Source organism: Sarcophilus harrisii, chromosome 1 (assembly GCF_902635505.1).
Source record: "Sarcophilus harrisii chromosome 1, mSarHar1.11, whole genome shotgun sequence".
Classification (NCBI taxonomy): domain Eukaryota; kingdom Metazoa; phylum Chordata; class Mammalia; order Dasyuromorphia; family Dasyuridae; genus Sarcophilus; species Sarcophilus harrisii.
Window position 1 is genome coordinate 12801862 of NC_045426.1, and position 25338 is coordinate 12827199.

At 41.7% G+C, this 25338-nt stretch overlaps 1 protein-coding gene across 1 annotated transcript; it reads right to left on the reverse strand.

Annotated features, from left to right (window-relative positions):
- Positions 1-20223: 20223 nt before the first annotated feature.
- HESX1 (HESX homeobox 1) lies at positions 20224-24600 on the reverse strand. The gene is made up of 4 exons (XM_003762652.2): positions 24099-24600; positions 22202-22401; positions 20821-20922; positions 20224-20581 (listed from the first exon to the last, which is right to left on the reverse strand). Exons 1-4 carry the CDS (start codon positions 24265-24267, stop codon positions 20483-20485), a joined length of 570 nt encoding a protein of 189 aa, XP_003762700.2. The 5' UTR covers positions 24268-24600; the 3' UTR covers positions 20224-20482.
- Between the last annotated feature and the right edge of the window lie 738 nt (positions 24601-25338).

Consider the following 25338-nt stretch of genomic DNA (forward strand, 5'->3'; position numbering starts at 1 on the left):
TTTAAAAATCATTTATTCACTCTTTCTTTCTTTCTTTGAAATATCCTTATCTCTTTTTTCTTACTCCCAAACTACTCAGTCAAAAACAGAGACTCCTCAATCACAGCAAACAAATATGGTCAAACAAAACAAATCAATGAATTGGTCATATCTGATAAACTCTGCCTTGTTTTGCGTCTGTAATCCCAATAACCCGACAGTGATTATAATTACCTGTTCATTGGAGAATCTCTTCATCGTGGAAATTGCTTCAGCTTTGCTACTGGTAACTCATCTGGAGCCTCAGCTGCTTCTCCTTCTCAATTAGTCAGTCAATAAATATTTAAATGCTTACCACGTGGGAGGCATTGTGCTAAATGCTGGGGATATAAATACAAGCCCAAAAAGTCCTTTCTCTGTATTATATTCTAAAGGAGAAGATGGCATACATACAAAAAAAGTTGAAGAGGGGAAGGAGAGAACAGAAGAAGAGGAGGGGATGGTGGAGAAGTCCAAAGAAATTCAAAAGCAGTGTGGTTGGTGGAAGCCGGTAAGATCCTTTCTTTCTTTCTTTATTTGGCAATTGTTTTTTAAAATTATTATTATTATTATAGGCTTTTATTTACAAGTTATATACATGAGTAATTTTACAGCATTGACAATTGCCAAACCTTTTGTTCCAATTTTTTCCCTCCTTTCCCCCCAACCCCTCCCCTAGATGGGGTTGACCAATACATGTTAAATATGTTCAAGTATAAATTGAATACAATATAGGTATACATATCCAAACAGTTATTTTGCTGTATAAAAAGAATCAGACTTTGAAATAGTGTACACTTAGCTGTGAAGGAAATCAAAAATGCAGGTGGACAAAAAGAGAGGGATTGGGAATTCTATGTAATGGTTCTTAGTCATCTCCCAGAGTTCTTTAGCTGGGCTTAGCTGGTTCTATTCATTACTGCTCTGTTGGAATCGATTTGGTTCATCTCATTGCTGAAGAGAGCCACGTCCATCAGAATTGATCATCATATAGTATTGTTGTTGAAGTATATAATAATTTTCTGGTCCTGCTCATTTCACTCAGCATCAGTTCGTGTAAGTCTCTCCAGGCCTCTCTGTATTCATCCTGCTGGTCATTTCTTACAGAACAATAATATTCCATAATTTTCATATACCGCAATTTATTCAGCCAATCTCCAATTGATAGGCGTCCACTCAATTTCCAGTTTCTGGCCACTACAAAAAGGGCTGCCACAAACATTTTTGCACATACAGGTCCCTTTCCCTTCTTTAAGATTTCTTTGGGATATAAGCCCAATAGGAACACTGCTGCATCAAAGGGTATACATACAGTTTGATAAATTTTTGAGCATAGATCCAAATTGCTCTCCAGAATGGCTGGATGTATTCACAATTCCACCAACAATGTATCAGTGTCCCTGTTTTCCCACATCCCCTCCAACATTGCGCATTATCTTTCCCTGTCATTCTAGCCAATCTGACAGGTCTGCAGTGGTCTCTCTGAGTTGTCTTAATTTGCATTTCTCTGACTAATAATCATTGGAGCATCTTTTCATATGGCTAGAAATAGTTTCAATTTCTTTGTCTGAGAATTGTCTGTTCATAGGGAATGGACAGACACCCTGGAAGCAGAGGATTCAAAAGTGTAAGAGATTTGAGAATGAACCATTCTTTATATGCTCTGTTTACATTCTCTGGAAGGATGCCTTTACATTAATGTAGGCTTCCAGGATACTTTACAGGCTTAGATAAAATGAAGCCAGCACATGGGGACTGGCTCCCCACCCTCCCTTCATCTCAGGCCTGAAGCAGTTGAACCAAAACATTAATGAAAACTCATCAGGGATTTTAAGCCAAGAATGGATCATTCCTCCACTTTCTTTTGAGAATCCAGATTTCCCGATAACAATTTGATTAATAGGAAATGGGCACAAATGACTGAGCACCCTTGACCCCAGATTTCTAGCTTCTACCCATTATAATGCCCAAGTCACTGGAAATTGCTCAAGGAAGATATTGAACCATATTGCTTCAGTCTGCTGCAGATTCACGCCAAGTTCAAATGGGTCTCACCACTGCAAATGGTTGTTCTACTCTCGCACTCCTCAAGGTCCCAGCTATTTCGCATCCTTTCCTCCAAACTCCATCTCATTCCCTTCTCTTTCAGTGGATGAACTCGACCTCAAATTTTTCCAAGATGGAGACCATCCTCCCAAAGCTTCCTTATTGCCCTTTTTCTCAAAACTTCTAAACCATCCTCTTCTTCCCTCTGGTGTCAGAAGTCCCCCAATTTTCCAACCCTAGAATTCCCATTTGTGCCTTTGGGATCATCTGGCTAATATCTCATCTGAGACCTGATTTTGTTCAAGCTAAGTTTGAGGCAACAGACAAATGCACAAGAGTAGGTTGTCCACCAGACAATGAGAAATACACGTTTGAAGCTCAGGGAAGACAAAAGGGATGGATATTATGCATCTCTGACTAGAGATGATGGTTGAGACCATAGGAGTGGAAGAAATGAAATAAATGTGATGCTATGCAAGATATTTAGTATTCTTCCTTTGAGGTCCAAGTCTGCCAAAGATTAGGTTCATTTCATTATCCTCATTTCCAGCATCTCTGTAAAGAGAGGAAAAAATCTCTCTAAAGGTCAGAGTTCCCTTGTCCCTGAAAAAGCTAAAAGAAGCCATTTTTGTATGTGTGTAATAATCGACAGTGTTCCCGGGGACAAAATTGCACAGTAAAATCTATCAGTTCTGGAGCTCAGATGGAAATTTATCTACCAGTTTTGATTCATCTAACAGACTAATAGTCATGGAAAATATCCACAAATCCTGGAGAATCTTTCTCCTAATCAACCCATTCAAGAATGAAGATAGATAAGGACCTTAATTCAATTAAGCAGTTCCCAGCTTGATCCGATTACCTCCTTAATCCGTTTTCCAGGGACTTAGAATCCTTCTTAAACTGTGACCCAAGTGTCTTCTCAGAAAATGATTAGGCCTTCAGTAAGAATGATGTAAAAAAGATTTCAGGGCTATTTGGAATGGAGAATTAAAGAAAGACTGATGAACTTCCTCAGTCAGGTGGAACCAAGGAGTTAAGAATAAAAAAACTTCTCTTAATATGATTTTGTAATGTGGATCTTAAAGAAGTGTCACAGGAGGATCATGGGAATCGGTCTGCTCTTACAAAATGATACAATAATTCAAGAAGTCCTGTATTCAAATCACACCTCAAAAGTTCACTAGCTGTGTGATCACAGAGAAGGGGCTAATCTCTGTGAGCTTAAGGGAGGATCAAATGGCAAATTTTATGTAGAGTGCTTTGCAAAACTCATGTGTCATATAAATGTCAGCCATAGTTATGGCTTGCCAAGGGGAAAACGACAGAAGCAGAAGAGACTAAAGGTGAAGTCTTAAAGGACAAGGGACAGAAGGAGAGGAGGACATCAAACTAGGGAAGAAAATGAGAAAGGGCTGGTCAGATCAGCAGGAGATCCAGGAGGGAGCAGAGGTCATTAGTGTTGAAACAGGAAAAAAAGCAAAAGGAAGATGACTGAGAAAAGGTGATTTGTGGCGACCTTGAAGGGATGAGCTGTGTGAGTGTGTCTGTCTTGGGGGTGGATGGGTGAGTGACATCAGGGACTTGAGAAGGGTAAGAACCCTTACATCTGGCTGTAATAATCAAGAAGAGAGAGATAAGAAAATAATCTTAGGCATTTGGAGTCAAAAAGGACTCACTCCAAATCCTGCCTTGGACACTGTGTGACCCTGGGCAAAGTACTCTAGTCCTCAGTTTCCTCATCTATAAAATAGAAATAAAAACACCAACCTCCCAAGGTTGTTGTAAAATCAAAGAAGATGACTTATGTAAATTACTTTGCAAACCTTGAAAGACTCTACAAATGCCAGCTATTGTTATTCTTGACAAAGGTTTGACATAGGATCATGATTTGGAACAGGAAAGAATCTCAGTTTTTGGAAGACAAAGCGCAGGGACGTGACCCCTTTGGTTAAGATCAAACAAGTATAAGGGGCAAAGCTGGGTTTCAAACCCATGTCTTCAGATTCTAACCCAGCTTTCCTCCCACTGTCTAGATGCAAATCAGTTTCTCACTGGAGACCGAGGAAACCTTCAGCATGATCTGAAGGTCTTCAGAGAAAGACTTCTGACTCTCTTTGGGGGCTTTAACGCTCAGCCAGAGAGGGAGTTGCAAAGCAGGGCAGATCAGAGAGCCACCAAAGAGTCTGAAGGAGTGGCTGCAGCCGAGATCATGGCCCAAAGAGGCCTGACTCCCAAGGTGACTGAAACAGTCTCAAAAAGAGCTGGCCAGGCCCCCATCCCTGCTGCCTTCTCTTTTGAATCTCCCTATAGGTTTAAGGAAACCACCTCTACAGAGTCAGACTCAATGCTCCCCTAAGTTCTTGCCCAGATGATGCCAGAGCTGTTATTCAAAGTTTTCCAAAATTTGGAAATTGGTTTTTCTTTCATCTTCCCTGGATAATATTTCCTCATTCTCCTCCCCCCTCCCATTTTGACATGGTGTCCAGTGACACAGGAAAGTGAGTGTCACAGGAAAGTGTCATATGTAAAGTGCTTTGCAAACCTCATGTGTCATATAAATGTCAGCCATAGTTATGGCTTGCCAAGGCGGAAACAACAGAGGCAGAAGAGACTAAAGGTGAAGTCTTAAAGGATAAGGGACAGAAGGAGAGGAAGACACCAAACTAGGGAAGAAAATGAGGAAGGGCTGGTCAGAGCAGCAGGAGGGAACAGAGCCGCAGAAGCTGGCAGAGGGGAGGGAGCAGAGGTCACTAATGTTGAAGCAGGAAGAAGCAAATTTGAATCCTGCTTCATTTTCTACCAGCCTCAATTTCCTCATCTTAAAAAATGGGATAAAAATAGTAACTACTTCACAAGTTGTTATGAAACCCAAATGAGGTAGGATAGACAGTGTTTTGTAAATCACTGATATAATTGCTAGCTGTTACTATTATCACAAAGAGCTCAAAGCCAAGGCAAGTAGAACTTGTCCTTCTCATCCTTCTCCTCCTTTAAATGAACCCATTTATTTATTTTTAAACTAATTGCTAGGATGGTAGAATCAATAGAGCTCTAGATCTGCAGTCAAGAAGACCAAGTTCAAATCCAACCTCAGACACACTAAATGTGTGACCCTGAGGAAGTCACTTCACCCTGCTTGCCTCAGTTTCCTCATCTGTAAAACAAGCCAGAGAAGGAAAGGACTCTGGAATCTTTGCTGAGAAAACCTTAGATAGAGTCGTGAACAACAGCACAATTTTCTTTATCTTGAGCTGAAATCATTCTCTTAATAATTTCTAATTGACTCCTGAGGGCCCAGAAGCCCAAGGGTAACATGGTATCGGAGTCACCGGAAAGCTGAACTGAAAAACCTACTTTGTGGCGATTGCTTTTCATACCCCAAGAGGGCGTGAGCATCTCTTAAGTGAAGCCTGTCTGAAGAAGCAAAGAAAAAGCCATGGTTTCCTAAACTGAGCCTCATGTGCGCTTGCACATGATATTGCTAGAAGGAGGAAGGGGCAAAAAATTGAGGATCTACCTTGTGCCTGAGCGGAGCAGCTCCGGGACCCGAGAAGAAACAGCCTGGGATTTGGGCTGTGTTAGAAAGTGCTGGAGGTGAAATTCTGGGAGCCCAAAGGGCATCAGACTGGGATCCCCTTTGATCCAGCAGTGTCTCTACTGGGCCTGTATCCCAGAGAGATCCCAAAGGAGGGGAAGGGACCCACATGTGCAAAAATGTCTGTGCAGCCCTTTGTAGTGATAGGAAACTGGAGACTGAGTGACGGCCCATCAGTAGGAGAATGGCTGAATGAGTTATGGTATACGAATGTTATGGAATATTACTGTTCTGTAAGAAATGACCAGCAGGAGGATTTCAGAGAGGCCCAGAGAGACTTCCAGGAACTGATGCTGAGTGAATCGAGCGGAACCAGGAGATTATTGTACCCGGCAACAACAAGACTATATGATGATCAGTTCTGATGGATGTGGCCAACTGGATTCAGGCTATTTGCAATGGATTGTGTTGGAGAAAGCATCTCTTCCCAGAGAGAGACCATGTGGACTGAGTGTGGATCCCAACATAGCATTTTCGCTGTGTTTTGTCATTTGTTTGTTTTTTTTTTTCTTTCTCAATTTTTCCCTTTTGATCTGATTTTTCTTGTGTGGCAAGATAATTGTGGAAATAAGTAAAGAAGAAATGCACATGTTTACCTCATTAACATTACTTGTTGTTTAAGGGATGGGTGAGGGGGATAGAAGACAGAAACAATTTGGAGCACAAGGGCAAGAGTGAATGTTGAAAACTGCATATGTTTTGAAAATAAAAAGCTTTTTAAAAAACACAAGGTATTGCCATAAAAAAAGAAAGTGCTGGAAGTTTTGTATCCTGAGCACATCAGAGGGCCTCCCTAGGTGGGGATGACAAGCCCCTGAGAGCTGCATCCTCAGTTACCCCCTCAGAGTCTTCCCTAGTTTTTCTAACACACCAAGGTCAAAATGTGTGGGGTCCTTGCACAAGCACAAGGGCTCCACAGAATTCATCCCCACCAGTGATTGTAGACAGTGTAGAGGCAAGGATCCAGGCATGGGTCAACACTCTTTCTCCTACTTCCGATAAACCATTTCCAAAACCCAACCCACTATCTCTCATCCCTTGTCTCTGTACAGGCTACCTTGCTCCCTGTGCCTCGAGGTTCTCATTTCTGGGTCTTAGAATCACAAACTCAGCTGCCACCTCTTATAGGTAGCCTTACCAGATTACCTCACTTCTTAACACAGTTTCCTTCCTGGTATTTCTTCTGCTAAGTGGAGCAGTAGATAGATCACTAGTCCTGAAGTCGAGGATCTGAGTTCAAATCTGGTCTCCGACACTTAACACTTCCTAGCCGTGTGACCGTTGGCAAGCTACTTAACCCCAATTGCCTCAGCAAAAAAAATAAAATAAAATAAAAATTATTGAGCAATTAGAGGGACAGTAAGAGGGAAAGATAATAAAATTTTTAAAATAAAAACATCATCCAGTGGAGAATTAAAAAACAGATAAAGGTTCTGATAAAGGCCTCATTTCCAAAATATATAGAGAACTGACTCTAATTTATAAGAAACAAAGCCATTCTCCACTTGACAAATGGTCAAAGGATATGAACAATTTTCAGATGATGAAATTGAAATCATTACCACTCATATGAAAGAGTATTCCAAATCACTATTAATCAGAGAAATGCAAATTAAGACAACTCTGAGATACCACTACACACCTGTCAGATTGGCTAAGATGACAGGAAAAAATAATGATGATTGTTGGAGGGGATGCGGGAAAACTGGGACACTGATACCTTGTTGGTGGAGCTGTGAACGAATCTAATCATTCTGGAGAGCAGTTTGGAATTATGCCCCAAAAGTTATCAAACTGTGCATACCCTTTGATCCAGCAGTGTTTCTACTGGGCTTATACCCTAAGGAGATACTAAAGAAGGGAAAGGGACCTGTATGTGCACGAATGTTTGTGGCAGCCCTGTTTGTAGTGGCTAGAAGCTGGAAACTGAATGGATGCCCATCAATTGGAGAATGGCTGAATAAATTGTGGTATATGAATGTTATGGAATATTATGGTTCTGGAAGAAATGACCAACAGGATGAATGTAGAGAGGCTTGGAGAGACTTACATGAACTGATGCTGAGCGAAATGAGCAGAACCAAAAGATCATTATATACATCAACAATGATACTGTATGAGGATGTATTCTGATGGACGTGGATTTCCTTGATAAAGAGACCTAATTCAGTTTCAGTTGATCAATGATGAACAGAAGCAGCTACACCCAAAGAAAAAACACTGGGAAATGAATGTAAATTGTTTGCATTTTTGTTTTTCTTCCCGGGTTATTTTTACCTTCTGAATCCAATTCTCCCTGTGCAACAAGAAAACTGTTTGGATCTGCACACATACATTGTATCTAGGATATACTGCGACATATTCAACATGTATAGGACTGCTTGCCATCTAGGGGAGGGGTGGAGGGAAGGAAGGGAAAAATCGGAACAGAAGTGAGTGCAAGGGATAATGTTGTAAAAAAAAAAAAAATTTACCCTGGCATGGGTTCTGTCAATAAAAAGTTACTATAATAAAAAAAAAAAGAATTAAAAAACAGAAACCCTCTTCTTATTTGGCTTTACATAGGAATGCTGTTGACTTTCTAAAGTCAGGGTTCAAGGATAGGGAGTCCCAAAAGTCTTAGTGCACTTTAAAGTTTTGGTAACAAAGATTTTTGGAGCTCCCTGTATACAACAGATAAGAAAATGGAGCCTCTGAAATGAAAACTCAGGCAGAAACACAACTGCTTTCCTTAAAAATGGGGTGAGCTGAATTTATCAGTTTGCCTGGAGACAGACCCAGAGGCCTTCAGTGAGAACCATTACCACTGGACAAACGAAGGTGTCAGCCACTGATGATATCTGTGAGTATGTGTCCACTTGAGATGAGGAAAATAAGGATGTGCAGAGATGGCCCATGGCCTTCTAGGACCCCGGGGTAGCCTTGCCTAGAAAGGACTGCTGGGGGGTGATTTTTAATTCCTCAGGCAAATACCCAGTATCCAGTGTCAACTACTGCTTTTAAGGACAAGAACCTGCATTTTTGAAGCCTAGCAACTCAAGCCCTGCCTTTCAAAGGCCCCTCTTTTAAAAGCCCTACTTGGGTGGTACTGTCCCGAGAAATCCTGCTGGGTGATGGTCTGCCATTCCTGGAGAGACAGGTGACAAACAGGAATTTCAACTTGAGAAAAAGGAAGAGACAGAGACAGAGAGATAGCCAGAGACCGACAGAAAAACAGAGAGACAGATACTGACAGAAAAACAGAAATAGAGACAGAGATAGACACACAGAGAGAAACAGAGGGAGAGAGACAGAGAGAATAAAAGAGAGAGACAGACACACAGAGATAGAGAGGGAGATTTAGAGCTACAGAGCTCAACTTGTGGTCTGCAGCCACCATTGCTTTCCATTTAAGAGGCTTTAAACATGTACTTTGTGCCAGGTCCTGTGTGAGGTGCTAAGGATCTAAAGACAATTATAAAGAAGGTCCTGCCTTCATATTTTTTTTTCTCAATAGTATTTTGTCTTCCCCAATACATGTAGAGCTCATTTTCAGCATTCGTTTTTATAAGCCTTTGTGTTCCAAATTTTTCTTCCTCCTTCCCTTCCCTCCCTCCTCCCCAAGACATGGAGCATATGCCTCCCCTCCATTATATTTCTATCTCAGTATTCTGATAATGATGAGGATGATGTCATTTATTTGCGGTTTAAGGTTTCCAAAGAACTTTACAAATATCATCTCATTTGATCCTCACAAAGTATGTGAGACATCCTTGCCTGCTAGATCAGGAAACTGACGCTGAGGGTCCTACAGCTGAGGCAGGATTTGAATTTTGGTCTTCCTAGCCCCAGGTCTGATTCTCTCTGTTCTACCTCATCCAGCTGCCCCCCCAGAAACTAGGAGGGGATGCCATGATTTGTCAGTGTGACCTTTATTATTTTCAATCAAAGTTATTTTTTCTATTCTCCTGTTCCGTTCCTCAATGTCCCCATCCCCACCCAGCTCCTTCAATGCCAAAATCTCAAAGAACATCAAGCAAACCCCCTACCCCACTTCCTTTGTTACCATGCGTCAAGTCTTCCTGACTCTAGGCCTGGTTCTCTGTGCACTTAGTGGCCTCCCTGCTCACTCACCCCCACACCCAAGCTGTTGGCAAGTTTTGTCAATTCTGAATTTTTATCAGTTTCTGAATTTTTTTCCCAGCATCCCTCCAATCTGCCTTCTTCTCTTCTCTGGCCCTGCCTCCACCCTGCTACAGACTCTCCTTATCTCCTGTGGGGCCTACTGTTAGCTGCTCATTGGGCTTCCTGCCTCATTCTCCTTCCTTTATAGAGACAGGGAAAGGAATAAAGGAAGACAGGAGTGCTTCATAGTCTGTCTACCACCACCACCACCAGTTTGAATTACACAAAATACAGTAGCATGAGATCATGGAAGAAAAAAAAATGATGTCCTTCAAATCATAAGTAGAGTTGTCAACACAATTATCACCGAAGACAAATAATTCAGAAAAGAAAAGGATTTGAAAAGTAAAAATCTGGCTGAAAAAAATGGAATTTGGATATATAGGATAAAGTACCGGAATGATAGACATATTGGTGTAGCTGATAGTCCTCACATATTGGGGTTTAGAGTCCAAGGAAGGTATCCCTAGAGGTAGCTTACAAATCAGGCTACTTAGTGATACTGTGAAGAACAGAAGGTGGGAATGTGTGTCATAGCAGTCACGAAGCTGCTACCGGGTCCCATGGTGCACAAGCTCTGGGTTGTTTAGCAGCAGAAGAGTGGTTAGAGCCTTTTTCAACTGGGGTGTGTATAGATACAATCTTTTTTTAAATTTAATTTTACTTTTTAATACACATTTCTTTATGAATCATGTTGGAAGAGAAAAATCAGAACAAGCTCTGAATTCCAGTCAAACTATCCAGCTTGCTGATCCCACATGCATCCCACATTCTATCTCTTGCCTACTTGACAAGTAAAGGCAAATCAAGGAGCACTTATTAAGGACCTGCACTAAGTTGCTGTTCAGGGTCCCCATGACTCCATGTACTATCCATGGGGTTTTATGGGCAAAGGTGTCAGAGTGCTTTACCATATCTAGAATAATCTCTCTCCCTACTCTACTTTGAAATTCTAGCACCCTTCAAGGCTCAAGTGCCATCTCTTTGTTTGTTGGGGGAAAGTGGAGTTAAATGACTTGTGCAGGATCACACAGCTAGTAAGTGCCTGAGGGCACATTTGAACTTAGGTCCTCCTGACTCCAGGGCCCATGGTCTATCCTAGCTGCTCTCAAGTGCCATCAAGATTTCTTTGCCGATTCCTCATCCATGTTCCTCCCCTGCACCAGCAATAACTGTGGAATTGGCGGGGATCATTCTTTATTTTATTTATCTGTGAACATGTTGTCTCCCCTTAGCAGAATGTCATCCCCTTGCTTTTGTATTTGTATCCCTAGCACCTGGCACCAAGTAGCTGTTTAATAAATGATCGTTGAGTGTTTTCTTGATTAAGTCCCAGCACACTGAAGAGCCCCGTTAGAGAGATCCATGATTACTCCAAAGGGCTTGACCCAATCTTCCACCAGACAAAACCAAATTAATAAAAAGAAATCTATGGCCCAGATCATGCCGTGCAGTTGGATGGATATCCCACAGGGTTTGTCCATCTGCATTTATACTTGGACAGCAGGATATGTGGACAGTAGGCCTAGAGTTGAGTAGGCTCCTTTACTCTCAGGAAATCCAAGGATCCTTTAATGACCTCAAACTTTCCCCCCCAAACAGAAGTCCATTTTTAAAAAAAATATGAACTTGAGGCTGCTAGTTGGTGTAGTGGATAGAGCACCAACCCTGAAGTCAGGAGAACCCGAGTTCAAATTTGGCCTCAAACACTTAACACTTCCTGGCTGTGTGATCTTGGGCAAGTCACTAACCTCAATAGCCTCATCCATCTCTCTCTCTCTCTCTCTCTCTCTCTCTCTCTCTCTCTCTAAATTTTCTATTGGCATTGCTGTTTGAAAGTGGGTGGTCTTTGAAGAATTAACAATACATAGAGGACAATGCAGCATTCACATGTAAGACTCTTTGCATCTGAAAAGCTTCAAACGAAAGCAGGAGTTAATGATGTCATCAGTGAGTATTTATTATTAAACATTTACTATGTACTGGTTTGAAAAATGAGAAAAAAGAAAGAGAAACTTTGCCCTCATGGAGCTTCCATTCTGGGGGGGGGGGGGGGGGGGCGGAGTACCTAGAGTGGGTATGGTAGCAAAATCCAGAGAATGCATGACCAAGGCAAATGAAGAAAGATAGGAAGTTCAAGTGCTCTAATTGACAGCAGAAATCAAGGAAGTTCTCTAGAACATTGGAGAGATAATATTAATCAATCTAGAGAGTTGTCTCCAGTGGAATACGATATGGCTCTGTTCTCAAACCTGTTTTGTTCAAAATATTTATAATTTTAATGGAAAGAAGGAAATGAACATTTGTACTCACTTACTATGTACCAAACACTGTGCTAGGTTTTTGTTTTTTTATTTGTTTTTTCAAATTGCTCATTATATCTTCAGAATAACCTAACTAGGAAGAAGTTCTATTATTATCTATATTGTACACTTGAGGAAATTGAGACAACATAGGCAAGTTTAAGATTTTCACTGCTGGAGGGAAGCTCCAAGTCCCTGAGAGTCCAAATCAACTGAAATTAAATAAAGGGCCCTTCTCTCCATTTTTGATTCTCTTGGGGTCCATGGTTTGTAGGGGTATCACTGGATCAAAGGACACATACAGTTTTGTGACTTTTCCAATATAATTCTAAATTGTTTGGCAGAATCACTGAACAACTTCATAACAGTTTACTGACAGTGCATTTACTTGCCCATCTTCCCTTATTCCCTACAACATTTGATGTTCATAACCTAAAGATCTTCGGATATCCTCTGACTGATATCTTCTGTTCATTTTCTATATCTTGAAAGCCTTTTATCCCACACAATTTGCAAACTATTTCAAATGACAATATCTATTAAAAACCCTAGTTTTGAAGGGCAGAATTTCAAACAACATTTTATTTTACTTTTTCAGTATTTTAAAATAATATTTTATTTTTCCCAGTTACACATAAAGACAATTGTTGATTTCTTTTAAATCTGGAGTACCAATTTTTTTCTCTTCCTCCTTCATTTCCTCACTCCCTAAGACAGTATGCAATTTGAAATAGGCTATTCATGTTCAGTTATGCAAAATGTATTATTACATGAGTCATGTTGTAAAAGAAGACATAGACCCCAAGGAGGGGGATGAAACATGACAAAAATACAGAAAGTGAAAAGTGGTATATTTTGATCTGGGTTCAGACTTTATCAGTTCTTTCTCTAGAGGACAACACTTTTCACCATGAGTTCTTTAGAATTGTCTTGGGTTGTTGAATTATTGAGAATAGCTTACTCAGTCACATTTTTACAATATTGCTGTTGCTGTGTAATGATTCTCCTGGTTCTGCTCCCTTCACTTTGCATCCATTCATATAAGTCTTTCCAGGTTTTTCTGAAATTAGTCTGCTCATCATTTCTTATACTACAAATAATATTTCATCACAATCATAACTTGTTCAGCCATTTCCCAATTGACAGAACTACTATAAAAATTTGTGTGCAGATAAGACCCCTCTGCTTTTTAAAAAAAATCTCTTTGGGATACAGACTTAGGAATATAAACTCAACATTAAAAAAATCAGTCTTAAAAAGTTTATGTAATCAGGAAGTATTAAACAAAATAAATAAAAAAACACATTAAAAACTACAGCAGCAACACAGCTCTTAGGTTACAGTGAGTCAATGTCCACATGATTGTGAGCAGCAATTCAATGCTTTGACCAAAACACTGTTATTTGTTGCATTTGGGAGATCTTTCCACCTGTTGGGTTTTTAAAGTGAGCAAGGTTTTGATAAATAGCTCTAGCTATGAAGTCCTGTGTTGCTAGCTATTTGGTGTTAAATTTGAGCCATTTGCCTAGATGTGGTACATAATTTCTAATATGTCTTTACACAATCTGTATCATCATCAACATCATCACTGTTGTTGCCATCACGGAGCTCTCATAATTTTTTTTTTTTTTACAAAGATTTACCTTCTTTCCTTCCCACTCTCAACCCCCCCCCTTTTTTTTTTTTTTTTGAGACAACAAAAATCCCCCCCAAACAAATCCCTATTACAAATATATATGTATATATGTCATAACCACACACATATATAATCACACAAAACTAATTCCCACACTATGTCTATGTAAATATAAATATAGAAACACAACTACATATATATGTACACATGGATACCTTATACACACATATATGTGAAAATGTATACCTCAGTCTGAACTCCGAGTCCATCGTCTCTCTATCTGAAGGATGGTAGTTCATCATGGTTCGTCATGAGTCTTCCGGAATCGTGGTTAGTCATTGTTTAGAAGAATTATTGCATCTCAAATTTATTTGTCTTTACAATAATGTTGCCATTATTATTATTTTATAAATTGTTCTCCCCTCTCTTCATTTTAATGGGATTCAGAGAAAAATACTCCTGAGCCAAGTCACTGTCCTGCCCTTATTGCAACATATTCAAATTTCTGCAGAATTCTCACTGAACGAATCCATAACTCCAGTAACAGACAGAATGATGAAAATAATACGGATCTTATATTCAATTCAATTAAATTCAGATAACATTTATTAAATCCCTACTATGTGTCGGGCACTGAGCTAAGCTCTAGGGATGCACATAAAAAAAAGACTCTGTCCTCAAGGAGCTTATAGTCTAAAGGGGGAAATCTATACATTTGGAAAGCGTTTCTTTCCATATGGCTTGAAAGTTATAACTGTTTAGTATCTAGAAAGCTGGGAGGTTTAGTGGCTAGTGTGCCTCAGAAACCCTGAATTCAGATCCTTCAGACATTTAAGAGCATCAGTCATGCTGAGGGATGGGGATGCTTTTGTTATTCTTTCTCTCTTATGGCTGGAAAAAAAACCCTCTCTCTGGAGTTTCAGACTCCCTTTATAATCCTACAAATCTTGGATTATCACCAGCTAGCTTTGTGACTCTAGGCAAGGGACATAGCGGTTCTCAGCCTCAATTTCCTCATTTGTAAAATCTTGTCATTCGTCCTCGAAAAGGACCATAAGGATAATGAGGATCTACTTCCTTTGGCTGTTGTGCAGATCAAATGAGTTAATATATACAAAATACTTTGCAAATATCAATCCTCTATAGAAATAATAACTCTCTTCCTTTTTCACCTCCTTCTTCCCCTCCTTCTCTTCTTCCTCCTCTTCCTTCTCCTCTACTTCCTTCCCTTCTTCCCTCTTCTCAGAGGTCATCATGTCATAATGGATAAAAAGCCATCCTCGGAGGCACAAAGATCAGGGTTCAAAACCTGCTTCTAACACAGCAGAATTGTCTGAGCTTAGCAAACCTAGCAACCTCTCTGTATTACAGGAAGCTAGTGGGTAGAGCACAAGATCTTAGTTCAAAATTGGCTTTGGACACTTGCCCAGAGGGCAAGTAACTTAATCCTGTTTGCCTCAGTTTCCTCATTTGTAAAATGAGCGGGAGATGGAAATACTGAATCACTCCAGGATTTTTGCCAAGAAAACCCCAAATGGGGTCAAAAAGAATGGAATATAACTAAACAATAACATTCTAGGCAATTCTCTCGGATGATAAGCAGCAGAGGGCCAGATTCACCTTATCCGGGAGTTCACTGTATAAGAGAAATTCTGGTCTTGATGCCCTCTTCTATTATACCTTTTGAGTGTCATGTCAGGTAGCAAGGTCCTGGAATGAGACTCAGAGCTCTTCTAGACAAGGATGGGCTAGGAGCCCATTGAGAAGGGCAGGGTGCTGAGTCAGTGTCCAAGTGTCCATAGGAGCTGGAGCCTCGATCTGGCTGTGAGGGTGGGGGGCAGAACCACTGGGTGGTTGTTGATACTGATTAGCTGAGACGTGACCACCAGTACAGTAACTGGCTTTGTCTGGCTGGCTTCCTGAGCCACCAGTTCCATTAAGGGAGGCAATTAAGTGCCTAGAGGCAGTTCACAGGTAAGGGAGCCTCTCTGGGCTGCATTAGGCTGATTAGCTGGGCTTGTTAACCTTGTCCCGGGTCTTAGAGCACACAATAGTCTGGAATGGCCTACAGCAGGGTTAAGCTGTGGATTAGGGCAGGTGAGCAGGAGGGGCTCAGGTACTACTTTGCCACATCTTCCTGGGAGTCCCAGGGAGTTGGAGGAAGCTTAATTTGCTGTCCCCATCACTCTGCTTTCCTGGCTGGGACAATTTCAGAGAAATGACCACTGGTCCCTTTCCTTTATCAAGTCCACTTGAAGCTTTCCAAGGATGTTGGTTATGTTTTGGGTCTGACAATGATGATGGCTTCCAAGTCCAGAAGGTAAAATCTTCTCTGACTTTTCTCTAACTCACTAAATTTGCTCCTGGTACAGATGAGATTTAATTTCCAGACCAGGACACATGAAGCCTTATTTAAAACCTGTCATTTGTTTAAGGATGAGAAAGACCGGGGTAATCGCATTTCACAGCCATCTCTCATTCCACCCCTCCCCCTACTTTAAAAAGAAGCAGCATCCTTGCTGCTCTAGGTGGGTGAGGGGTCAGCTTGCTTTTGTTATTCATTCTATCATATGCTTAAAGAAAATCCCCTCTCCCTGGAGACTTGGAGGTGATTCCCTCTACAATCTGACAACTCTTAGAAAGCCTCAAATAAGAAAATGTCCTATTAAAAACATAACTGGCATATTCAGTCAACCAACATGCATTTATTAAGTACTTACTGTGTTCCAAACGTGCTGGAGTTCCTTCTACTTGAATAGGGGAGGTTAAATTACATGCAACTAACTAGATACCTTTAATATACTTATGAGGCAGATGGAAGATAATCTCACCTCCATTGTCCATGTTCATCCCGAGCTAATTTGTACCCCAGTGCAAATAGCTCAAATGTTCTTCGTTAAGTAATAGCGTGGACAGAGAATGTTCGTCAAGCAAGCAAGCGATCATCAGTCACCATAGATTTATTAAGAAGCTCCTGGTGCTGGGGAAATAAAGCCAAAAGCAGAAACTGATGAAGGAATTTCTAGGCTAGATGGGGGAGACAAGATATATAGAAACCATACACAAAAAATACACAAAGACTGTGTATATAGACTTATAGATCTAGAGTTAGAGTGCATTTGAGAGCCTATTTGGGCCAGTTTTCTTATTTTACAGATGGGCAAACTGAGTCCCAGAGAAGCTGAGTCCTGTGCCTAAAGTCTCACAAGTAACAAGTAGGTGAGCTGGGGTTTGAATTGACTATAGTCATAAAGTTTGGCTTTCTTTTTATAACTATATATTTCTTTCCCTTTTTCTATTTCCATATTAACCATGTTGCAAAAGAAAAGAAAAACAAAGTGGGGAAAAAATATGCTTCAAGCTGCACTCAGAGTTCAGCAGTTCACTCTCTGAAAGTGGAAAGTCCTTTGGAATCATTCGGACCAGAGTAGCTGAGACTTTCACAGGTGATCATCATGTATATGTAGTTTAAAATCTTAGACTTTGAGTTGGGTGCATGTCCTTCCCTCCTTTCTACTTTACAACATCCTTCTCATTTTCCACTCTATATTCTGTACAAAGGGGCAGCTAAGGAGCTTCGTGGGTGCATGGCTAGTCCTGGAGTCTTATTTTCATGAGTTCAAATCCATCCTCAGATACTTACTAGCTGTGTGAACCTGGCTAAGCCATCTAACTCTGTTTGCCTCAGTTTCCTCATCTATAAAATGAACTGCAGAAGGAAATGGCAAACCATCCCAGGATGTTTTCCTAAAGAATCAGATATGACTGAAAAATGACTCAACAACAATAATCCTGTATAATAGACCAGAAAGCCTTAACAGCTTCCTCATTTGAAGGGTGAAATTCTCTCCTTTCCTTTTCGCCTTGGGTTTGATCAGCTATGGGTTGGATTAGTCATGCTTCAAGCATCCCTTCCAACTCTGGGTTCTTCTCCCTGCCTCTCCCTCATCATCTTCCCCAAAACACATCTCTCCTCTTGAGTTCAGGCTTGGACTAGTCACTAAAGGAAATCCTTTGGTGAGTAAAAAGTTTTGATTAATATTCACGAATAAAAACAACAACAAAATCCTCTTATTGGATTTTGCTCTTCATAATGAGCAAAGTGACATGTTCCTGATACTTCAGTGGATGATAAAGCCTCCAGATCATGATAGATCAACTACAGAGAAAAAAAAATTGATAGAATGTATTGGAAATATAAAAAAAAGTACTTCAGTAAAACATCTAATTTTTCAGATGAGGAAACTGAGGTCTAAAATGGTAAACTGACTTGCCAGAGCCAAGACTTGGACTTAGGTCTTTTCATGCAAATCTGGGGCTCCTTTGACTGTGTTGTTCTTCATAGCCCACGCTGTGGCTTACGTGAAGCCTGAAGATACACTTCATCATGAGAAGAGCAATAACAATAACGATAACCCACATTTGGTGCATTGACATAGTGTTTAACAACTTGTAAAATCCTCTTCCAGACAGTGTCTCATTTGATCCCTATAACAACCTTGTAAGGCAGAAGGAGTGAATGAGTGTGTGTGTGTGTGTGTGTGTGTGTGTGTGTGTGTGTGTGTGTGTGTGTATGTACCCATTTTGTTAACTAGGGTGATCACAGCTTGGAAAGCCCAAGTGATCTTGCCCAAGTTCTATTGTTAGGCTAAATAGGATGGCCTAGGATTTGCTGACTTATAGGTTCTACAAGGGTGAATCTTCTGGGAAATTTGAAAAGACAAGGAAGCACCAGTGTTAATAGTCATGTTTCTGATGATGAAATAAATACCTTGGAGTTTAATTTGAGAACCCAATGTCCAATAGAGAAGACAGTCCATCTGTCAATGGCCATCTCTAAACTGTCAAATGATTTCCCATGTCAGGAGGACATAATGGTGAAATTTTAACAAGTTACATGGTTTTCCCCCAAAATTACAAACATATTTACAAAGCAGAACACATTTCTAAAACTTAATCCAAAATGGGATAGATTGAAATAACTCCCCCAAGGACAGTTTATGTAAGTCAAGAGGAAAATTTAAGTTATTGCCCAATGGTACAGAAAATAATACATTCCATCCAGTGTAATTAATTTGCTGACATTTACATGAAAAACAATTGCAAAGCACTTTATAGCACCTGTCTCTTTTGGAGTCTCACAACAAACCTATAATGTTATAAACAGCTATTCTTTTTTGCCACATGAGAACATTGAGGCTCAAAAACTTGTCTGTGGTTATGAAGCTACTAAATGTCAGGGGTAAAATTAAATCCCAGGCTCATCAATAAGCACTTATGAAGTACCTATTATGTTTCAGGCACAGGCACTAAGGGCTAGTGACACAAAGAAAGGAAAAAGAGTTCCTGCCCTCAAAGAGCTTATCATCTAATGAAACAGTATATATACAAATAAGCTACATACATGATAAAGAGGAAATAATAAATGGAAGGAAAGCAATAATATTGTTTCTGACTATAAAACCCTCACGGATCACATACAATCACATCCTTCTCATTCTTTAATCCTGGGTCATTTATTTGCTGTGTGCCCTTGGGTTACCATTTAACCCCTCTAGACACTTTCCTCACTTACAAACATAAGGAGATAGGATGACTTCACTTCTGAGGTCCCTGCCAGCTAGAAAGTTTACACTTTGTTTAAGAGTTTCCCAGGTCAAAAAATTTGAGGGAAGGCAGATTACTGCAAGGGAACAAGGCTTGAATTTACAGTCAGACAGCCTGGGTTAGAATCCAGCCTCTCTTTGGCTTACTACCTGCTGTGAGCTTGGGCAAATGCCTTCTTTTCTCTGGGCTTTCCTTTGCTCATCCATAAGATGAATAGCTAGGTTTGATTCTGGAGCTGGAGAGTTCTTTAGGAGTTCTCCAAAGCTAGTGCTCTCAGGTCCCCTAGCTAAAAACTGGCTGAGCCAGGTCCAGAAATGATGTCCTCAAGTCTAATGCCAAATCCTGGATGCTTTGCGGCAGACTTTCTCCAGGGAATATTAAGGGCCCTTCTAGTTTTGTGGTCTATCTCATTGTGCCCCAAGATAGCTCTCCATCAGCAACTCAAGTTGGAGAAGTCATTAAGCCTTCAGGATGAAGTTTCCTCTTGATGGACTACCAAGGGAAATGGCAATCATGTCATTCGGACTCTTCCTGGAACTCTGCTGAAAAAGGCACCAGACTAGGGTAGAAATCAGTGTATATGATCTTATGAAGGTGATAGACTTAAAAAATAGAAAGAGAAAACCATTTTTGGACATGGCCAAAGCAGAAGTTGTTTTGTTAGACCACAGATATTTGTTACAAGAGTTTTTTTTAATTGTTTAAAAATGAGATCGGTGGGAAAGAAAGCAAAATGTCTATTCTAAAATAAATAAATGAAAAATAAATGAATAAATGAGGAAACGAACAAATAGGAGTCTCATGATCTATTTTAGATGAAACACGTAAATTCATGTCTCGCACTAAATTTGCTCCAAATACACCACTTTTCTGAAAATGTTTATTAAAATATATAGGAAAAGTCTTTTTTTTCTTTCCCAGAGTACTCTAACATAATATGCACCATGTTACAGGAATAGTATTTACAATGTCTTTTCAGGGAAAAGGAATAGCAGGTAATTTCGAATGAGATGCAGTAAATAAAAACACCCAGTTTCTGATGCTAGGGAACTCCACTGGCTCATCACTCAATCTGGAAGAGGAAATACAGTCCCAAAGACCATCCGCCTCCTATTTGGAGAGATTTGTATTCAAATTGTTTTTCACCATTAGGAATTGGGATTCTCTGTGTGACCTTTTCAGCTTTGCCCGACGATTTTGGAACCAAATCTGAAACAAAAGAAAACCAAAAGAACGGTTGAGAATTTATGTTGATTTCTCCCTGAATTTCTGTTGTTCTCATGAAGATTATTATGTAAACACAAGACTGCACATATGTGCTCACGTCTTGTGGAATTGTAATATGTATGTCCCCACCCCCACCTTCCCCATGGCTGGTCAGCATCTTCTAGGGGTCTGATTGTTCTTAACACATCAACCAGCATCAATTATAAACTCTGGGAAATTACCTGGATTCGATCTTCCTCTAAATTCAATTTCCGAGCCAGGTCTTCTCTGATATCAATGCCAGGATAAGAGTTTACTCTAAAGACATTTTCCAATACTTCAATCTGAGGAATTAATTAACAATCAGTTATTGTCAATGTTTTTTACTTTATTTTTCTGGCTTTTTAAAAAATGACTGATATGGAAATTGGGTTGCATGATTTCACATGTATAATTGATATTATATTCCTTTCATTCTCAGTGGTAATGGGAGGATGGGAGGGAGAAAGAGAATTTGAAACTCAATTAAAAAAAAACAAACTAATATCAAAAACAAAAAGTAATAAATGGGAGTTGGGGTAAAGAAAGGGGGAAAACACAATTATAAAAACAATCAAGTATTATCATTCTTAATTTTTGCTAAAAGATTCTGTTGGATGTATTGGTCTACCTGCCATTTAGGGGAGAGGATGGGGGGAAGGAGGGGGGAAATGGGAACAAAAGGTTTTTCAAGGGTCAATGCTGAAAAATTACCCATGCATATATCTTGTAAATAAAAAGCTATAAAAAAAGAGAAACTTAACACTTCCTAGCTGTGTGATCCTAGATAAATCATTTAACCCCAATGGCCTTACTAAAAAATTACTAAAAGAAAAAAGATATGATGAGCTCAAGTATCTTAGGAAAACAAATAAATTTACATAAAATAGTTAAGAGTAAAATGAATAAAACAAAAAAAAAGCTATAGTAAAAAAAAAAGATTCAGTTGGCCAATGTACAAATGAATTTCAAAAATACTTCATGAAAGTCCCTTTTTGTCTTTTAATAGAGATAGGCACTGGATCCATGATTTTGTGGGGACAGGTAAGAAGATTCCCTTTACCAATGCAAGTCTGTATCTCATTAAACACTTGTCTAGACCAGGGCTCCTAAAACTTTTCCCACTCATAACCTCTTTTTACCCAAGAAATTTTTCCATGACCCCAGGTATATAGGTAAATAAAACAGGTATACAAGGCAAACATTGACTGCTAGCAAATCATGATTTTGTGACCTCCACATTTAGTTATGAGACTCCATATGGGTTGGAGAGCCACAATTTAAGAAGTTGGGGGTCTAGAACGCTGGGGTTAAGTGACTTGCCCAGGTATCAAAGGTCCTTTGATTCCATTAAAAACCATTAAACAATTATTAAAAAAAAACAACCATTAAAATTAAAAAACAAAACAAGATGATGCTCCAATAGAGCTCATTAATGTCAGGGTACAACCCATCTTTATCGGGCCATCCTGTAAGGCTCTTGTCTGGAGGAAAGTGCATGTAATTGCACGGGCAAAGACCCCAAGCCTAAAATAATCAGGTCTCATCCCGGCAACAAAGCTAGCAGTCAACCCCGACTCTTACCTGGTTCCTGGTAAAAGCAGTTCTTGGCCTCCTGCCTCGGTACCAACTCAGCTCTCTCTTAAAAGACAGCCTTTCCGAGGCTGACCCGTATTTCTCATATTTCAGGATCCTTTCTTCTGGCATTGGATAATTCCCGGGGTGAGAGAGCAGGCTGCTGCTGGGCAACCTAGGGATGGACAGGCGCGGGTTCCCGTCTTCTCCTGAAAGCAGAAAGCCAGAAGGAAAGTTCTACTGGAAGTTCCTGAACGCAAAGCCTCTCCGATCGCCCAGACGGCCGCCTCCTCGGTCACCAAGACTCTCAGTCTTCCCCTGTCTCTGTCTTTCTCTCTCTTACAAAAGTAAGGGGGGGGGGGATTCAAGGAAACGTTTTATTTTCCGAATTGATCGTTTTCCTGGCATTAAAGCCAGACATAATTGGACAATGGACACAGCTAATGGGAGAGGGGGCAGGATGGGGTGCGACGCTGAAGAGAGGCTCAGAGAGCATAGCCCTTTCCCTTTATTGCTTGGCAGCCAACACCACCCTGCTTTTTTCCCCTGGCCCCTGGCTGCCTATTTGGCAGTTAAGGAAATGAAGTGACCTGGTCAGTTTAAGAACTTCTCTGTCTCTCTTTGTGTGTGTTCTAATTTTATCTGGTTCTCTCTGCCTCTGTTTCTCTTTCTCCCTTTTTCTCTCTTTGTCTTTTTCCCTGTTTCTGTCTCACTATTTATGACTCTCGGTCTTTATGTGTCTCTCTGTTTCTCTGTGTGTCTGTTTCTCTCTGTGTCTCTGTCTCTCTATCACTATCTCTCTCCTCTGTCTCTGGTTCTGTCTCTCTGTCTCTGTTTCTCTTTGTCCCTTTTTCTCTCTTTTTCCTTTTTCCTGTTTCTGTCTCACTATGACTCTATCTTTATGTGTATCTCTCTGTTTGTTTCTCTCTGTCTCTCCGTCACTATCTCTCTCCTCCGTCTCTGGTTCTGTCTCTGTCTCTGTTTCTCCTTCTCCCTTTTTCTCTCTTTGTCTTTTGCCCTGTTTCTGTCTCACTATTTATGACTCTCGGTCTTTATGTGTCTCTGTTTCTCTGCGTGTCTGTTTCTCTCTGTGTCTCTGTCTCTCTATCACTATCTCTCTCCTCTGTCTCTGGTTCTGTCTCTCTGTCTCTGTTTCTCTTTGTCCCTTTTTCTCTCTTTTTCCTTTTTCCTGTTTCTGTCTCACTATGACTCTATCTTTATGTGTATCTCTCTGTTTGTTTCTCTCTGTCTCTGTCTCTCCGTCACTATCTCTCTCCTCCGTCTCTGGTTCTGTCTCTGTCTCTGTTTCTCTTTCTCCCTTTTTCTCTTTGTCTTTTGCCCTGTTTCTGTCTCACTATTTATGACTCTCGGTCTTTATGTGTCTCTGTTTCTCTGCGTGTCTGTTTCTCTCTGTGTCTCTGTCTCTCTATCACTATCTCTCTCCTCTGTCTCTGGTTCTGTCTCTCTGTCTCTGTTTCTCTTTGTCCCTTTTTCTCTCTTTTTCTTTTTTCCTGTTTCTGTCTCACTATGACTGTCTTTGTGTGTCTCTGTTTGTTTGTCTCTGTCTCTCCGTCACTATCTCTCTCCTCCGTCTCTGGTTCTGTCTCTGTCTCTGTTTCTCCTTCTCCCTTTTTCTCTCTTTGTCTTTTGCCCTGTTTGTCTCACTATTTATGACTCTCTCTGTCTTTATGTGTGTCTCTCAGTCTTTGTCTCTGTCTTTCTCTCTCTGTCTCTGTCTCTCTCCTCCATCTCTGTCTCTCTTACACACACACACACACACACACACACGACTCTCGTATCTTGCCGCCCTCAAGTCCGTTTTTCCTGAGCAGTCACTGACCAATCACCACACATCGCCAACCCTGCAAAAGAACGGAGAGCGCGAGTGGGTATGAAGGCGACCTACCCAAGGGGCGGCAGGGATCTGTCCAGGGCCCGGCGGGAGGGATGGCGGGGCCGCTCTCCTTCTTCGGTTCCAGCCCCAAGATGCTCTCGATGGAAAAGGAGCGCGGGGAAGCCTTGCTGTCCGCCAGGCCGGGCCGCGTTCGGGCATTGGCCGTTGCGCACAGGGCCATGGCTGTGGCTGCGGTGGCCCCCCCACCACCTCCGGGCCGTTAAGTCCCAGTGCGCTCCGAAGGGCGCCCGGCCGCCCGCCCGCTGGCAGCCCGGCTTGCCCGAGCGCTTCAGCACCCCTCCGACGGACAGGGACTCTGGCCCGACTCCTTGCACGGGATCCTTTATAGCCCGCGACCCCGATCTGGGGGGAGCCGAGGGAGGAGGAGGGGGCGAGGGAGCTCACGTCACGGCTTCAATCTGGAGCCCGGGCTGGTCGGCGCAGCCTCCCCAGCGCCTCGGAGGCCGGGCGGCTAATTGTTTACTTGTTTGCAAGTAATTAGCGGCTAATGGGGCCCTCCGGGGGTCGCCCCTTCCCCCACCCCCCCCTCGGCGGGTGGTCAGGGATCCCGCCGCCGCCTTATCTCGGCCGCGCAGCAGCCCCGAGGCTGCGGAACTTTGTCCCCGGCCCCCCGGGCGCGGCCCGCGCGGGGCCGCCTCCTTTCTGCCGGGGCACTAAGGTAGAAAATCGGCCTTTCCCCCCCTGAACTGAAGACTTCGAGCGAGGCCAGGTAGCCCAACCCGCGGCCGCACCGCCAGCTAAGCGGAGAGTGAAGCATCTCATTTAAGGGGATTTTCTTCCAGGGAAATGGGAGAAAAAGTAATAATCCCTTAATACTATTAGGGTAAGCCTGATGAGAATGCCAGGGGGGGTTGCATATGCATATGTCACGCCGAATGCGGTCAATAAACCCACCATGGCGGGGAGCCCAGGAGAGCCGCCCCGCCCCCGAGGGGGCCAAGTCATTAAGACGCAGCCCCATTGTCTTGGCGGGGCCCGGATTAAGCTCGCGGAACGCGGGGACCCAGGATCCGTAATCCTCTCCCCGGCTCGGCCGCTCCGTGGAGTTCGGACGGAGAAGACGAGCCCGGGCATCAGCCTCCCGGACCTCAGTGTCCTCCTCGGGAAAATGAGGGCTTGGTCCAGAAGGTCGCGGAGGCCCCTGGGACGCCCCGGCCTCCCGGGGAAACCTCGGAGAGCACGTGGCCCCCGCCCTCAGCCAACGCCGGCGGTTGTTCCGGTGACTGGCGGG

Bases quoted from the DNA above. Each gene is read 5' to 3' on its own strand.
- HESX1 (XM_003762652.2), bottom strand. From the start codon at position 24,267: ATGGCCCTGTGCGCAACGGCCAATGCCCGAACGCGGCCCGGCCTGGCG. The intron at 20,923-22,201 runs GTAAGAGTCGGG...TTAATTCCTCAG, and splicing joins CTGCTTTTACCAGGAACCAG to ATTGAAGTATTGGAAAATGT. The intron at 20,582-20,820 runs GTAATTTCCCAG...CTTTTGTTTCAG, and splicing joins TAGAGGAAGATCGAATCCAG to ATTTGGTTCCAAAATCGTCG.